Genomic DNA, 15,320 nt, shown 5'->3' with positions numbered 1-15,320 from the left:
AAAGAGCACTGCAGTCAGTCCTGCCCCATCAGCTCTAGGTGCCACTGTCGGCGAGCGGGGGCACCTCTGCCAGGCTGGGAGCATCGCCCGGGGCGCAGGGGCCGCACTGGGTGCTGCCCTCGTGCCCCTGCCCCACCGGCTCCTCCTGGCCCTGCAGGTCTCCGTCACGGCCCGCGAGGACGTCCCCTCCTTTGGCCCGCCGCTGCCGAGCCCGCCGGTGTTTCAGAAGGTGAGACACAGGTCTGAAAGCGTGTGCCAAGTCAGGAGGAATGTATATGTGTGTCCAGGATGCTTCAAAGCGTGCCCTGTTGGGGGAAACATGATTTGTGAGTTTTACACATTATTGGTAGGAGGACCGTGGGTCTGTGGCAAGGCAGGAGGCCGTGCACGGTGCATCATCGTGCAGCATCACCCCTGCAGGGTGGCAGCTGCGGCTCCCCGGGTCACTGCTCGTTGTTGGGTCCGTAGGGTTATGCTACCAGAATTGCCAGGAGCAGTACGATGGCTGGTATTCAGCCTTGCCTCTCTTGCTCCCCCAGAGCCCCGAGTTCAGGGAGTTCCTGCTGACCAAGCTCATCAATGCTGAGAACGCCTGCTGCAAGTCAGACAAGTTTGCAAAGCTGGAGGTAACGCTCACTGCCTTCTGCCTCGTGCCACCCCAAACTGCCCTATAGCACCCTGCAACACCCCGTACCACCCCGAACCACCCCCTACCACCCCGCGGTGCCCTGTGCGAAGGCTGGGAGGTGTGCGGCAGGGTGCAGAGGGCTCTCCATTTCTCCTCCCAAACTGCTCTTCCTGGCACTGAGCCAGGCCAGCACTCGCCAGCAGCGCAAGCAGGCGGGCGTCCTCGCGCCCGAGGCCGGTCCCCGGCTGAGCCGGCTGTCACTCCCCAGGACCGAACGCGTGCCGCCTTGCTGGACAACCTGCACGACGAGCTCCACGGGCACACCCAGACCATGCTGGGGCTGGGGCCCGAGGAGGACAAACTGGAGAACGGAGGGCATGGAGGCTTTCTGGAATCGTTCAAGGTAAGCCCCAGTCCCTAGCCAAAAGCAAGGTTAAAACGTGCCGGGGATGGGCAAAACATCTTCGGGGCTGAGCACTGGGCGTGCTGCGCTGCGGGTGGGCAGCTGGTGGGAGGCAGCTGGTGTCAAGCCCAACAGGAGCCGCAGTGAGAGGTGCTGGGTGCCGAGGGAGGGAAAGTGCTGCCATGCCAGGGTGAAGGTGTAGGATGGGTGTAAGTGGGGACAGCAGAAGAGTGGACTGGGAAAAAGGAGAAGAAAGAAATGAACAACCTGGAGGAAATTCTGGGTGACCGTGCCAGGTACGGACACCGATCTGTGGGTTAGCAGGGAACAGCCCTGGTAAAGGAGGGAAGGCTTTTGAACAATGTCCCTGGGCAGGAGCCATGGCCAGAAGCCTCTTGCAAGGGCTTCTGTAAGACAGTGATGGGGAGTCGCTGGGAAGGACTTGCCCCCTGAACTGGCTGTGTACAGGGGGTGGTGCATGGAGCGCCCGGCTGGGGCTCCCCGTCCCCATGGTGGGTGATGCCCATGCCCTGGCTCTGGGCACACATCTCCTCCGCGCCTCTCCCTGTCCCGCTCCAGGTGGCTTTGGCCACAGCTGCGGCAGGGATGGCCGCTGGTGCCGTGGTGTCCCTTGCTGCAGCGGGCAGGGAGGGCTGCACAGGTGCAGTGCTGGACACAACTCCTGGAGCTGTGCTATAGGCACAGCTTTCTCTTTATCATAGAGAAAGAGGCACTTGTAGGAGGCGAACCTCACCGTACCGCAGGCAGCTGTGGAGGTGGGATGAGCAGTGCTGAGGGGTTTTGTCTGGTCCCTCACCGAGGAGGGGGGTGGAGGCTCAGCTGTGTCCCGCGTAGGTACGAGATGGGCTGCAGAACCAGAGGTACCATGCAGTCGTCTGTCACAGCATACTTCCCGGTCTGAGACATCGATGTTAAATGATTGTTTTCTCACACGCCCTTGTGTATGAGAAGGTGCACTTTGCTTTCTTGGCATTTCAGGGTGTCCTGCGGCGTGTGGTGCATCCAGCTGCTGGAGCTGGCTTGTGCTTGCCCCGCCGCGTCGGGACCGCACTGCTGGGCTGCTTGCTAGCTTACCTCCTGCACAGGGTGTTCCTGGAGTGAACGTGGGGCAGGGAAGTGGCAAGCACGGAGGGCTGGGAGCAGGGCAAGACGTGATCTGCTCCATTTCTGTTTGCCTGTTGCATCACATCGGTGAGCCAGCCCTTGGCCTGCTCCCTCCTGGCCTCTCCATGGGCACCGTGGCTCTCGGAGTGCTGGCCCTTGGGGACACGCAGTACACGAAGCGGTGCCGGGGCGAGGGGCTGCGCTGGGCGGCAGGTGGGTGCTGGGAGCACCACAGGGCTCCGTGGCATCGGCAGTGCCAGGAAGGGACCTTCCTGCCTGCATGTCGTGGGCAGCCAGGGCGGCTGGCAGCAGAACGACCTGCTGCTTTCACCTGCAGACACTGACAAATTTTGTATGAGTTGCTGATCCTAATAAATCCGGTCTGATGGACGCTTGCTTGCAGTTCGTTACTCGAGGGGCAGGAGGGGCTGAGCGCGGGGCTGCTGGGGACACCGCGGTCCCTGTGCAAGCTGGGCTCTGCAGGGTGCAGCGGAGTTCGGTACCTGGGGGGTTTTACAACTGGCTGAAGCTGGCGGCAAAGCGGTGCCTGTGCACCATGGGATGCAGTGCTGGATGCCTTCAGAAATATGCCCCGTGCTGGCTAGTTCCCTCTGACGTCTCTTTACCTTGAGCTGTCATTGAATGGGTTGGAGAAGAACGTAGCCATGGCATGGTAGATAGCACAGCAGAAATTCAGAAGGTAATAGCTGCAAAGGAAAACTTCACTGTAATTGGCATACTGGTATCATAGTCCAGTTTGGTCTCCAGTTACTATGGTGACTACAGTAATTAAAATAAGTGTATAGATTTTTTTTAACTTGTGCATTTCACTGTTGCTTTTCATAGTGTGTGCCAGACTTTCAAAAGATCTCGTGGTCTTATTTGTAAGTGCTTGGGACAACAACTGAGAGAAGGCTTTAAAAATAGCTCAGGTCCTGTTTAAGCATCCAAAATGAGTGTTCAGATTTACAAAAGGTCTCTGCCTCCAGTATGCGCAGCTCTGGTTACCACAGTTTTGAGTCAAAACACATTAAAGTTGTCCTCATTCCCTGCTTGTGCAGTTCATGCTCACAGAGCCGTGCCTTTGGTCCTTTTTCTGGCGGACTTGGAACACTCTTCACATCCCTTTGTGTTCACACCAAGCACAGCACCACTCTGGTCTCTGTCAGCGGATTGAAGCCAGCACCTGGTCTGGAGAGAGCAAGGGCACCAGACCTTGTCCTGGGAACTTCTTCCTGATAACCAGCCTACACCAAAATCGGCACAGGTGTCTCAGGCGCGCTGGGGGAAGGCTGTGGTTTGCTAACAGCATGGTGCCGCAGGCTGCATGCTAATCATCATGCAGCCAGCCTCCCAGCCTCGAGAGCGGGTTAAAAAACATGTCTGGAGAAAGCATGTCTGGAGCTGCAGGGAGCAAGGAGCGCAGAAAGGGCACTGCTGGGTCTGGAGGGATGAAGGCTGAGGAGCAGCCACAGGCTGCAGCTGCTGGCAGCTGCCACAGGGACACGGCTCAGCTCTCCTCCATGACCACTGCAGAGACGAGCGGGCCAAATGAGCAGCAGAAGCACTTTGGGCGGGATGTGTTTATCAAGCATAAGCATGCTGAAGACCAGAAACACTTGTGCTGATGAGGATGTGAAGCCTCCACCACTGTGATGTTTAGGGGCTGGTAGACGGACCTGCCAGCAGTGCAGGCAGCAGGGGGGGCTGGGGGCTCCTTGCAGACCCTTCTGCTCCGAATCCAGGGTGCGGTGCTGGGGTGTGCACCCGAATGCAGCTGTACAGCTGGGCTGCAGCTGCCGTTCCTCGGGGAGTTTTGGAAGGTTGTGCATGCGTGGGGCAGGAGCCAGGGCTCCGGGGCTTGTCCTGGCCCTGCCGCCGCACTCAGCCCTGGCAGCCCGTGACTGCGGGATGAACCCCACCGCGGTGCCCGCGCAGCTCCTGCCGGTGCCGGCACGTGGCAGCGCTGCGGGCAGTGCTGGCGCTGCGGGGTGAAGCAGAAGGCAGGCTGCACGCCGGTGTGCTTCTGCTGGGGCAGGGCCTGGGGCTGGGGGGGCTTTGGGCTGCAGCAGGCCCCCAGGTGGTGGTGACCCGCTGTCCCCTGTCCCTCGCGGCCACAGAGAGCCATCCGGGTGCGCAGCCACTCCATGGAGACGATGGTGGGCAGCCAAAAGAAGCACCACGGCGGTGGCATCCCGGGCAGCCTGAGTGGGGGCATCGCGCACAACAGCGGCGAGGTGACCAAGACCACCTTCTCGGTGAGCACGGCCGCGTGGCCCTACGTCCTGCTGTCCGTCTGTCTGTCCATCCCTCCGTCCCGGTCCCAGCAGGGCGCTGCACCCTGCTGGTGTCGCGTGGCAGTCGCCTGAGCGGGCAGAGAACAAAAGGGCGAGAGGATGTGGGCACAGCATGCGTTTGTGTGTGTTGTTCAAATCGGGTTTGTTTTGTGGAAGAACCAGAAGATTGGCTTCCTGTTATTTTTTAGCCCCAAAGTACATAGAAGATGTAAAAGAAATTCTGGTATTACACATTTTCTAGATGTGCAGGCTGAGAATTGTGAGCAGCATAATTCGTAGTAGGATGTTTGGTCTCTGGAGTTCCCAGGATGGAGCTCTGCTCCCTGAACGTGGGCTGTTTCCTTCTTTCAGCCCCCCGTTCCAGCAGCCACAGCCAAGAACCAGTCGAGGAGTCCCATCAAGCGCCGGTCGGGGCTGTTCCCCCGCCTGCACACGGGGTCTGAGAGCCAGTCGGAGAGCAGGACAAGGTGGTAAGTTCGACATTGTCCTGGTTGCTGAGGTCGGAAATGCCCAGTACGTGTTAAACATTGCAGGAGCTGTTGGCTGGTGCTGGGGGCCTTGCAGTGTGTCTGGGGTGTTGTAACCCCCCTTTTCCACACCAGCCAGCCACAAGGGCTTCTTCTGCCATGTTCAAAGCTATGGTGTCATGGATGCCTTCTCTCTGTTTTATATCAAGGCACTGGTATCCAAAGAGCATCTGTTACTCTTACAGTTTAGCATTTGGTGCTAGGAATATAATTTGACCATCCATTTTAAGTCTCTTGTGTAACTCACGCAGCCTGTTTTTTTGTGCCCTCAGTGACAGTGTTTCCGGAGCCCAGAAGACACCAGATATGGGACATTCATCACAAGAGATGAAATCTGAAACCTCATCCAACCCCAGCTCCCCTGAAATATGCCCCAACAAAGACAGGTGAGCAGAACAGAGCTCAGTCCTCCTCTGAGCTCAAATTCCTGCAAGCCCCTGTGTAGCTAACAGCCATCAGGGACTGTTGAACAAAATCTTCAGGTCTTAGTATAAATAAGTTTGATATTAAGGGATAAAAAAAAGATTCTGGTGATTCATGCGCACAGCTCCTTTATGGTCTGAAAATAGCCATCTTTAAAAAAGAACAGCAGCAAGGAACGGTATTTGACAGGAGTTGTCCAAAACCAGGCACGGGAGCAGGCACATGGTGTGGAGTTAGCCAGGCCCTCGTGTTTCTGCGGGTGACACTGGCCAGCTGCTTTGTCCCACCGTCTGGGGGGTTTGCTCCTGGCAGCACCCCGAGCAGCTGGTCCCTGCGGTGCCCACGAGGCGCTCAGCTCTGCCTGCAGCAGCCGTGTCATTTCCTTCCGCATCACTTTGTCTCCTAGGCCATTCATCAAGCTGAAGGAGAACGGGAGGTCAAACATCTCGCGCTCCTCCTCGAGCACCAGCAGCTTCAGCAGCACGGCGGGGGAAAGCGAGACGCTGGAGGAGTACGACAGCGTGGTAGGCACCAGCCCCTGCGCCTCCTGCTCCTGGGCTCGCACAGCCGGAGCTCTGCGGGTTCCTCGGCAGCCCTGGGTCCCTGGGTGCTGCCTGGCAGGGCAGGAGGCTGGCGTGCAGGAGGTCTGCTCCGGAGCACAAGCCTTCCTGGGGGCTCTCTGATGAGCACGGCTGTAACGAGACGTGAGCAGAGCCCTGGGACAAAAGCTTGCTGCAGGAGATGGAGCTGTGCCTCGCTCTCTCCCATGCAGGGAAGCCAGCCGTCCACGGCATCGCCCTTCAAGCAGGACGTGTTTGTCTACAGCGCATCGCCCGGCAGCGAGAGCCCGAGCATGGGGGCCGCGGCCACCCCGGTCATCATGAGCAGGAGCCCCACAGGTGGGTGTGGGGGCCGTCCCCCCGGGTGGGGAGGCAGCTCCGGAATCGCAGCAGCTGCCGGGCAGGGGCAGCAGGAGCGGCTGCGGGACACCGAGGGGTGGCTGAGCACCCCCAGGCTGCAGCCCGGCCCGGCGTGCCGGGGGACATGGCTGTGGTGCGGGTGCTGTGCTTCCATGGGGAGTTCGCTTCCCTGCCAAGTCAGAGGTGGCTTCTGCGGTGGCTCTGTTTACTCCGCTCCCTCCTGACAGACATTTGCAGTAGTCTTGGAAACTCGCTGTCTCCAAGGAATGAGCCGTGACTCACAAATTATTTAATAAACGAACAGCATTCCTTGGGCCTGGCTCTATTGCCCCTGCTGCTAACTTAACTCTGCACTAATTCCATCCATTTTAGTCAGACAATTAGCAAAGTGAGGCACAAGTCGACATGAGCAAAATCAGGCCCTTTGTTAGTGCAGCGCGGCGGTGATGACACCGCTCTGCTCCGGGAGCCCTGGGGTGTCTGCAGCGTCTCGTCTGCTCCTCGCCTGCGCATCACAACCCTTTAATTTCCCCCTGCACTGTGGTCCTGCCGGAAGGAACCACGATTCAAATGAAAAAGCACATCATAAATTTAGGAGCTCTTTGCGAAATAGACAGAGCTGCAAATCCACTGTTAACAGCTCAGTAACTGGGAACAGCTCAGGAGAAAAACTAAGCTGGAAAATGCCGTCTGGCTTGCTTGCTTTTTGTATCCCAGCACCCCACAAGTCCTCCTCCTTATTTTATTAGAGAATTTCTGAATGAGTAAAATAGCCTCTTTTAATGCTTAAAGTGTTTATTTTGCATTTTTCCTGCCAAGAGCATTGAAATCCACCCATACTTATACGGATCAGTCATTTGTTGTAGCCTTTTCAGTGGCATTTCCAGTCGAAACACTGTGAAATGTAATTAAGCCTCAATTTATTCCATCAAAAACACTTAATGTACAGATTTTGCCAAACATTCAGCCAAGATAGACTAAATATTTGTAACATTGGTGACAATCTATTAAAGTGCCTGGCTGCTGCACTGGTAGCACAGCAGTCAGCACTACAGCTTCAACAAACGGGCTTGCTCGTGGATTAGTACTATTTTTGCTTTTCCCCACCCTTCAGCAGATATAAAGAACAGAAACTCTCCAAGGTCAAATCTGAAGTTCCGCTTCGACAAGCTCAGCCACGGCAGCTCCAGCACGGTAGGTGCCGCGGCTCTCATGGGGGTGTGCAGGGCCGCATCCTGCCCTGCCCGGCCGTGGGGCGGGGGCAGAGCCCGCCTGGGGCAGGGCCGGGCTCGTGCAGGTCTGCATGGGATCACTGAGGGTGACAGAGACGGGACATCCCTGGAGGAAGAGCCCCGCTCCTCCAGGCCGGTGGGGCACGGCTGTGCAGCACGGGGCAGCCTCTCCGTGCCGGCAGGGTGCAGCGCAGGGCACGGCCGGTGGCAGCCCCTGGGGTGCTGCGTCCCACCTCCCCTGCCCCTGCTGCGGCGCTGGTGCTGCTGTGCGTCCTGCTGAGAATAAATACAGGAGATGCGGGGAGGAGGGCTTGGTGACTTCTGGTGCCTTTTTTTGCAACTCAGCCGTATTCTGGTTTTTCATTTAGAGCCACTAGCAGGAGAAAGAAGTCAAGAACTTTTCAGCGGTAAGTGTTTCTAACACTGTTGTGCCCAGTGATTCATCTCATCTGTGGTCAAATGTGTATCCTTTAGTGATAGCCCACATTGACCAATTGCAGTGTTTTCTATTAAATAAGTGATCAATAATATGTCTTAAAGCATCCTAAATGCTTTTGTAAGATGAAGGCAGCACTGACTGAGAAAAACAGCAGTGTTTAATGATGGGAATGGTTGGTGCCCCTCAGTGCCACCACGTAGCAGTATGTATTTCTTTCTGGGGTGCTTCTGGTTCCCCACGGCGGTTCTGCCACCTGCTTTCAGGGACGTTGCTGCATGGCTGCAGCGGCTGCCCTGAGTCCTGCCAGGGACAGGGGCAGCCAGCCCCTTGCTTCCACCCTGCAGCTCCACCAGTGCCCGTGCGAGTTTTCGTGCCTGGAGGCATTTACAAGTTTGTTTCCTGGTTCTCCCACAGGCTTGGGTTCCTGCAGTCTGTCTTGTTATGCAATTCATGGTATTTGTTAGGAAGTTCATAGCTGAGCAGAAGTGCCCACAAAACTTAAAAGGAGAGGAAATTCCATTTCCAAAAGCACTGGTTTCAAAAAGCCCCAATTTTCACCCATCACCCGAGTCTCCCCCTCTCCCTGCCTGGGGCCACTTAGTGCCTCTGAGAGGATGGGCACTGCCACGCCACTGCCACACCGGCACCCCACTGTATGGCTTTAGCTCCTTCCCTGGGGCTGGCACATCATAGCCACTACTTCAGGGATATCTTTAAGAGTGAGAATATTCAAAACCTCTGACGCTTTTATCCTTTTTCTTTGTTTTCAGAGAATTTTTGTTCCAGTAAAGGGAAAACTATTCACCACCCAGTGGGAACACGCACGCCCTGCACTAACAGCGAGGTCCCCTCGCCGCTGCAGCTGAACCCTGCGCCAGGAGGAAGCTGTCACCGTCACCATCACCATGCAGCCGCTCCTGTCCTCTGGCAGAGACCCAGCCACCCTGCCCCAGCCGATGGCGTTGCTAGCTCGCGGGCACCCTGCCCACTGCCCCAGGAGACTCCTGCCCACCTACCCCACGTCCCCCCTGCAGTGCCGGGCGCGCTGCAGCACTGGGGCCAGGTGAGTGCCATGCCTCTGCCCCAGTGGGAGACCCGCACCCTGTGGCTGGGGCACCAGCACTAGCCTCCCCCCTGAGGCTGGCCTGCCCACCCCAGGGTGCGGGAGGGAGGCCAGGCGGACCCCCCACGAGGTTTGGGGGTCTCCTCCCTGTATGTGTAGTATCAGTGCGGAAACACTTTCTTTTTGTATTTTTCCTTTTGGAAGGGCAGGCAGTCAGGGCACAGTTAGGGGTTTCAGTGGCGGCCGGTCGCGGTGGCTTTCCCCCCATTGTTGCTTTCCTCTGCCAAGGGTCAGGAGGCAGCAGGGCAATGCTGCCTGGCACAGGGCTGGCAGGGCAGCAGCACGCGACCTCATGAGCTGCCCTCTCTTCTCCTCCTGACCAGCTCTGCTCCTTGGGTTGCAAATTTTCAAGGCAAATGCAGCCTCGTGTCCCGTGCCTCCTCAGGTGCTGGCACAGGAGGCAGCCGGGGTTGACTTGTCCTCTCTTGGCAGCTCAGGAGATGGCTTAGGTGGCCTCTGTGTTTTTTCCCTGACCAAAACTCCAAGCATGGGCCTGGAAAAGATTAACCAAAGCTAAAGCTGTAGTATAACTAAATACTAAAACTGGCACTTGGATTGGATTTATCCTGTGGGCTCTGCCTTATCCTGTGTGTTAGCTTGCCAGGCAAACATGTATAAAGCGCCAGTGATTTTTGATGGCATTGGGCTTTACCCCTTGCAGAATTTGTCCCTCTGCTTTTGAACATGCTTTTGTTTACTTTAAAAGAAGAGGATTATGAATTCTGGAAGGTGACTTCCCTATAACGCCCTTTTCCAAAAAATACCTCTCTAATCATGCCACAGAATTCCCTTTGCTCTTATGGAGCTTTGTCTAAAGTTTACTGAAGTCTGTCCGCTAATTTCAGGATGCTCATAGATTTCCCTTATGGATTTTTTTAAATAATACACTGCAGTGCTGTAGAAGTGCAGCACTGCATCTTGCCATAATCCATAATCTTTGCAAAAAACACCCCATGAAATAAGGTTCTTGATTTCAAGTGAAAACTGTTTTGTCAGTTCACGATTCCCAATGAAAACAAAACTTTGAGTGCCAAAGTTAATCTTACACAGCAGGAGCTCAGAGGGGCACAAGTGTGTCTGAGCAGCTGGGCTGGTGGCTGCGGTGATGCGCAGGGCAAGGGCTTGTGGCAGAAACCCACCGCCCCTGCCCCACCTCCTCCCACCTGGGCCAGAGCTGATCCGAACTGGCTGTGCTGAATGAGGCTCTGCGTGGTACTGGGAAACAACTGGAATGTGTCCTCCAAATGGGTGCTCCCACTTGTGCGTGTGATTTGCACATTTGAATAGAAAAGGCTGTAGCCCTCATGGGAGAGGAATCAGGTTAAAGAAGGAACCACATTGTGGAAAAAGCAGAGAATGCTTTCACGGGCATCGAGCGTGCTGTGGAGGATCAGTAAATACAAATAACCAGCAATGGCGACACTCCCTCCTGCTTTCAGTGAGTTGCTTTTAAATAACATTTAAATCTTGAGATTTTCTTTGAAAGAGGAAAAGCACAACGCATTTAGCCCGGTCTGCAGCTAGCTCTGGATGTCTCAGGTTCCAGATACTTTGCTGTTCAGTTCTGCTGTCTGATGATGCTTCAGTAGCACTTTTAAGCCCATCCCCAGTTCTTCCTCTTAGAAACTTTTGGTCTGGTTTTCTTATGCCCTGCAGTGAAATACTGACTGGTGCAAAACCTTGTTTTGAGGGTCTGTTTTTGTTTGTTCGTTTGTTTTTCTCCTATGAAGTTGCTTGATTCTATAGATGTCATCATTCGCATGGGTGTTGATCTCTGTGAGATCTTTCAGCAGAAGATGCAGTGGCTACTCTTGTCTGGGTTTTTCATTTTTGAGATTTTTTTTCTTTTTTCTCACTTGAAACTGTGACTTTCCTTTTTGACCTAGGTCAATTTGTAGAATTATTAGAAGGTGGTTAAAAGGCACGCAGGACAGTTTGAAGCTCCAGGGAGAGAGATGCAATGTGTTAGATGTGTCCTGAGCCATTCCAACCGGCTGGGATGGCAGCAGGGCCGGGCAGACAAGGTCTGCCAGCTGCTCCTATTCTTCCTGGGACAGTTTCAAAAGTGCTGCTCAGAACTGGCTGTAAAACCAGCTGCAAGATCCTAAATAACAATGGGCTTTTAAAGCTCCTGTCCTAGCCAAGCTCTAGTGCGGCTTCTGCCTATCTGCCCTGCCCTGCAGCCCTGAGCATCCCTTTCAGTTCTGGGATTGTCCTAGGTCACCCTGCAGCAGCGCTGGGGACTGCTGAGCAGTTGTGTTCAACCTCGGAGGCATTTGCACTCCAGCAGGGGGTGAAGATGTTCCTGCATATATATTGCAAAATGTTTTGTGCTTATCTGTGACACACACCCATACATATACATATATATATATATATAACAGAAAGGATCTCTCGCTGACACTAACTGGTGGGGCAATGCACGTCAGAGCTCGGCAGCTCCTGCCTGCTGCTGGTGCTGGTGCTCTGCGGCGCGGAGGAGCCCAGCATGGGGCTGCCGGGGGCTGCCCAGGAGGCCTCGGGGCCGCTGCTCCGCAGGCTCAGCAGTTGCAGCCTGGGGCTCGGGGCTGCAGCGGGGATGCCCGGTGTCCGAGCCTCGGGGCAGCGGTTTGCCTGTCCCGTCTGCACTGTTTACATGCACGCAGCTCATACCAAACTCAGAAATGATGCTGCACAGCGAATGCCGGAGGTAGGACCGCAGCTCTGGGAGGCTCAGAGGGAGTTCCCGGCTCTGTAGGACAGGTCTCTGCTGTCCGGGTGTTTGCTCCCCTTTTTCCCTGGGTTTCGGTGCCCTGGTTACTCCTGCTGCACCCTGCCTCCTGCTTGGCACAGACTTGCTGGCTACCCTGCTGAGGGGCAGGCCCAGGCCCAGGCCCAGGCCCAGGCCCAGGTCTGCCTCCCAGGACCAGTGTGGGGGCTCGGGGCTGTGCCATGCACGCCACAAGCCTGCGGGGATGTGTCGCAGTCCCTCGTGCGCATCCCTGCCCACCCCGCAGCCCCACGGGGCACTGCAGGGCCCGTCCTAAGGGCGAGGGTGCGCGGGAGGCGCCAGCACCACCAGCCTCCTTGAGGGCTCCCCCAAGCCAAGCACAGAGTTACGCTCAAGCACAACGTGAAAGTGCTTTTTTTTTCTGGGTAAAGAGTGAGGGTGCTAAGCACAGATTCAGCTTCTTTCCAGGGTTTTGGGGGTCTTCAGGAATGGCAGCTGAAGGGGCCAGGTTACTTCCTTGACATAACTGGGCTTGTTAACCCCGACTGAGGATCTGGCTCAGAGGTTTCTCGGCTGTCTTTGTCTTGACTGCAAGAGGTGGTTAGCACTGATAACTGCTCTTAAAGGCAGTGGCTGGTGTCAGAGCTCAGCACCTCTGCAGATCACACCTTGCACTCATGCTGCTTTGCTTATGTTCCAACTCTGTCCACTAGAGCTGGTCAAGAAGCTCTCATTTCTGAATCTTAGAGCATGCTTTCATTATGTTTTAATGAATGTAGCACTGCGTATACCCTGCAAAGGAAAATGCTGAATTTATATCATTAGAATGTGAAGAGAGTTTATAGAGTGAAAAAAAAATCTTGAAGAAATGTATCTGACAAAAGTTTATTTTTTATGTAGAGAGGCGGTGCTTTGTAGTTCCTGGTGGCCTATGTCTGTTGTAAATAATGTACATTTAATTTATTGCTATGGTAGCAGATTGTATTTGTTATGTATAAAACTAAAGGTTCACAAATGTATATTTTGTTGCTTAAATGTGTCTTTGCAAAATTCACAATAAATAACATATTTTGTGTCTGTATGTGTACTATGTTGTGTATGTCCATGAAGGGACAGCTTTAGCTGAGCTCCTTGGGGACAGTCTGGGGTCTTTATATCCCTGTGAAAACCACGCAATGGCATAGGCCGGGGCTGAGCTGTTACCGAGTAGGGTAAAATCAAATAAAGTTACGATCCAAAGCAGAAGAGTACGAGAGTGTAAGAAGGTGCAGATCAGGACATCTCTGCTGGTCTTAGTGACGCTAGGACCAGGTCAACAGGCAAGGATCCAGCATCTGTTCCCCATGCATCGGAGTTTCCATCAAGTGACCTGTGCTGTCTGAGTTGGAGTCAGTGTATGCCTAATATAAGCCATGCAGTGACAGAGTTAGAACTAAAACCTGTTCCTGTCAGTCGCAGACCACGTGTGGTGTGGAAAATAAACAATTTCATAAAATGAAAATGAACAAGCAGCAATTTGGTTTCTCTAAAACAGCTTAGTTTACCACAGAGCTTCAGTCTCCGGCATCTTGGCTGCCTTACGGACATCCTCTCCGAGTGAACTATGAAATTGGATTTTCTCTCTCAAGTTCCTCAGGCACCATTTCAAATCCCTCTAATTTCCCAGCTCTCTTCCTCCCAGGACACTAAGAAAAAGCCATTATTGTTCAGAGGAAGCCTGTCTGGTGCGTTTTTCCCCACAGCTCAGGCTGAATGACAAACAAAGCTATTCGCCAGTGTTATTTTCCTAACATTTTGTGATGAGGGGAGAAAACCCATCAACAGGCACACATGAGAACAAAATGCTTGTCCTGGGGAGGGAACAAGCCCGGCAGAGGGGCGCGGGGTCCCTGGAGCGATGGGTGAGCAGCGTAGGCGCTGTTCCTCAGACTCCCCTGCTTCCACCAGGAGTGGCAGAGGAGCAACAAAACAAAGCATACAAAGTTCAGGTTCTCTTAATGCATCTTTACTGTTGTAAAAATTATTCTCACAGCTCCCCACTTTGTCAGTAACAAGAGTAAGAAGTCTGGAAGGCAAGTTTCATTTACTTTGGCATGAAATGATAGCCCCCTGCCCTGAGCCTATTTCCAGAGAACCAAGGTGGACACAGCTCAAGCCCCTTCTCTCTGCCCACCCCCTAACCTCAGACCTTCGAGCGTCCCCTTGCCCACCAGGACTTTCCGTGCACGACCAGCAAGGTGCCTGGACCCTGGCAGCCTGCTTTTGTCCTGCTTTGGTTGTGTTACAGCTGTGGCGCTGCTGGGTGCACAGCCACCGGCCACATCTCGTGCAGCGCCCCGAGCTCCAGCCAAAGCCCCGCAGCCAGCCTCAGCCACAGCCACTTGCTGCTTTGGAGCGAGGCAAAGTTTCCAGATCCAAAACCATTCAGGTGAGCCTGCATTAAGGGGGGATCTGAGAATCTGTGCTGCAGGAGGTGGGACGCCAACTGGACTTGCTATGTGAGGCCAAACAACTGCCACGTTCTGACCACGGCTGTGGGGTCTCGTGGCATTTACATCTGGGATAGCTGCAAAGACAGTGGTTGTACTCCACAGGCTATTGAAAAGCATAACTACTAAACTAATTCCTCCCAGCTTCTTCCTTCCTTCCTCCCCAGTGCCCCCATCCCCAACAGGACCAAAACCTCACAGCAATGCATTGTGAACAACCTCCTACCAGCACTAAAAGCCGGCACCGTACGGCAAAGCACCACAGAACACGAGTGGCTCCTGCCCGCGTGCCAAGTGTCCTAAGGAACGGTATCACAAGGTGAGGTAAAGCTGGTGGGGGGGAGGATGCAGGGACAGCCGGAGCAACGCACGCACAGCGGTGCTCCCCGGGGGGGCTGCCCGAGGCTGCCCACGGCTGCTGGGGCTGGGTGAGCGCCTGGCAGCCCCCAGGGCTGCAGCACTGACACAGGGCACTGAGCTGCTCTGGGTGCAGCATAGCTGAGCCACAGGGAAGCAAGCACCAGGAGGCTCCCTGGTGACACTGGGAACAGTGGTGTTTGCTGGTAAAGGTGATTACATGACTTTCGGGGCAGTAAGGCACTCTGCGGTCACAGGGCAGATTCTCTCCTGATTTTATCTACATGCGTTATGTGGCTTTAACTGGACCTGTGTACATGCAGTGTTGTTAGCTCTGATTATTATTTCACATCACCACTGAAAAGAAATAAATCTGTGCAAAATATGCAAGAACAGCCAGCTCTCTGGTTAAACATGTGCGCCCCCCCTCCCCCCCCCACGGTGGTTGCTGCCAGCTGTGAAGTGTGCAGAGCAGCTACCAGACCGAAATTCTGTTCTCATCCAGCAAGCGGTGAGCCAGCCCTGAGTCAGTATCTGTGTCACCAAAGCCCATCTCTGGTTGAAACAAAGTGCAGTCCAAGGTGAAGTCACTCCCTTCTTCCTTCCTTCTAAAAATCTATGTTTGTTATAAAAAAAAATGTGATGGA

At 54.7% G+C, this 15,320-nt stretch overlaps 1 protein-coding gene across 19 annotated transcripts in view; it reads left to right on the top strand.

The window, feature by feature from the left end:
• The window catches only part of RAP1GAP2 (RAP1 GTPase activating protein 2), an 82,715-nt gene extending 69,807 nt beyond the window's left edge, over positions 1-12,908 (top strand). For 14 of the 19 annotated variants that reach the window (XM_083805889.1, XM_083805890.1, XM_083805891.1 and 11 more), the window contains 11 exons: positions 158-229; positions 540-626; positions 897-1,031; positions 4,277-4,414; positions 4,805-4,923; positions 5,253-5,366; positions 5,810-5,927; positions 6,176-6,302; positions 7,438-7,517; positions 7,924-7,962; positions 8,765-12,908. In XM_083805889.1, coding sequence (XP_083662015.1) covers positions 158-229; positions 540-626; positions 897-1,031; positions 4,277-4,414; positions 4,805-4,923; positions 5,253-5,366; positions 5,810-5,927; positions 6,176-6,302; positions 7,438-7,517; positions 7,924-7,932 — 999 coding nt within the window. In that variant the 3' untranslated portion in view covers positions 7,933-7,962; positions 8,765-12,908. The other 5 variants (XM_083805893.1, XM_083805888.1, XM_083805886.1 and 2 more) reach the window with 2 other exon arrangements.
• Positions 12,909-15,320: the final 2,412 nt, after the last annotated feature.

The sequence above is a fragment of the Anser anser genome (assembly GCF_964211835.1).
Source record: "Anser anser genome assembly, chromosome: 20".
In the NCBI taxonomy this organism is placed as follows: domain Eukaryota; kingdom Metazoa; phylum Chordata; class Aves; order Anseriformes; family Anatidae; genus Anser; species Anser anser.
The sequence above is the reverse complement of the archived record's forward strand: the minus strand, read 5'-3'. Positions and strand labels throughout refer to the sequence as shown.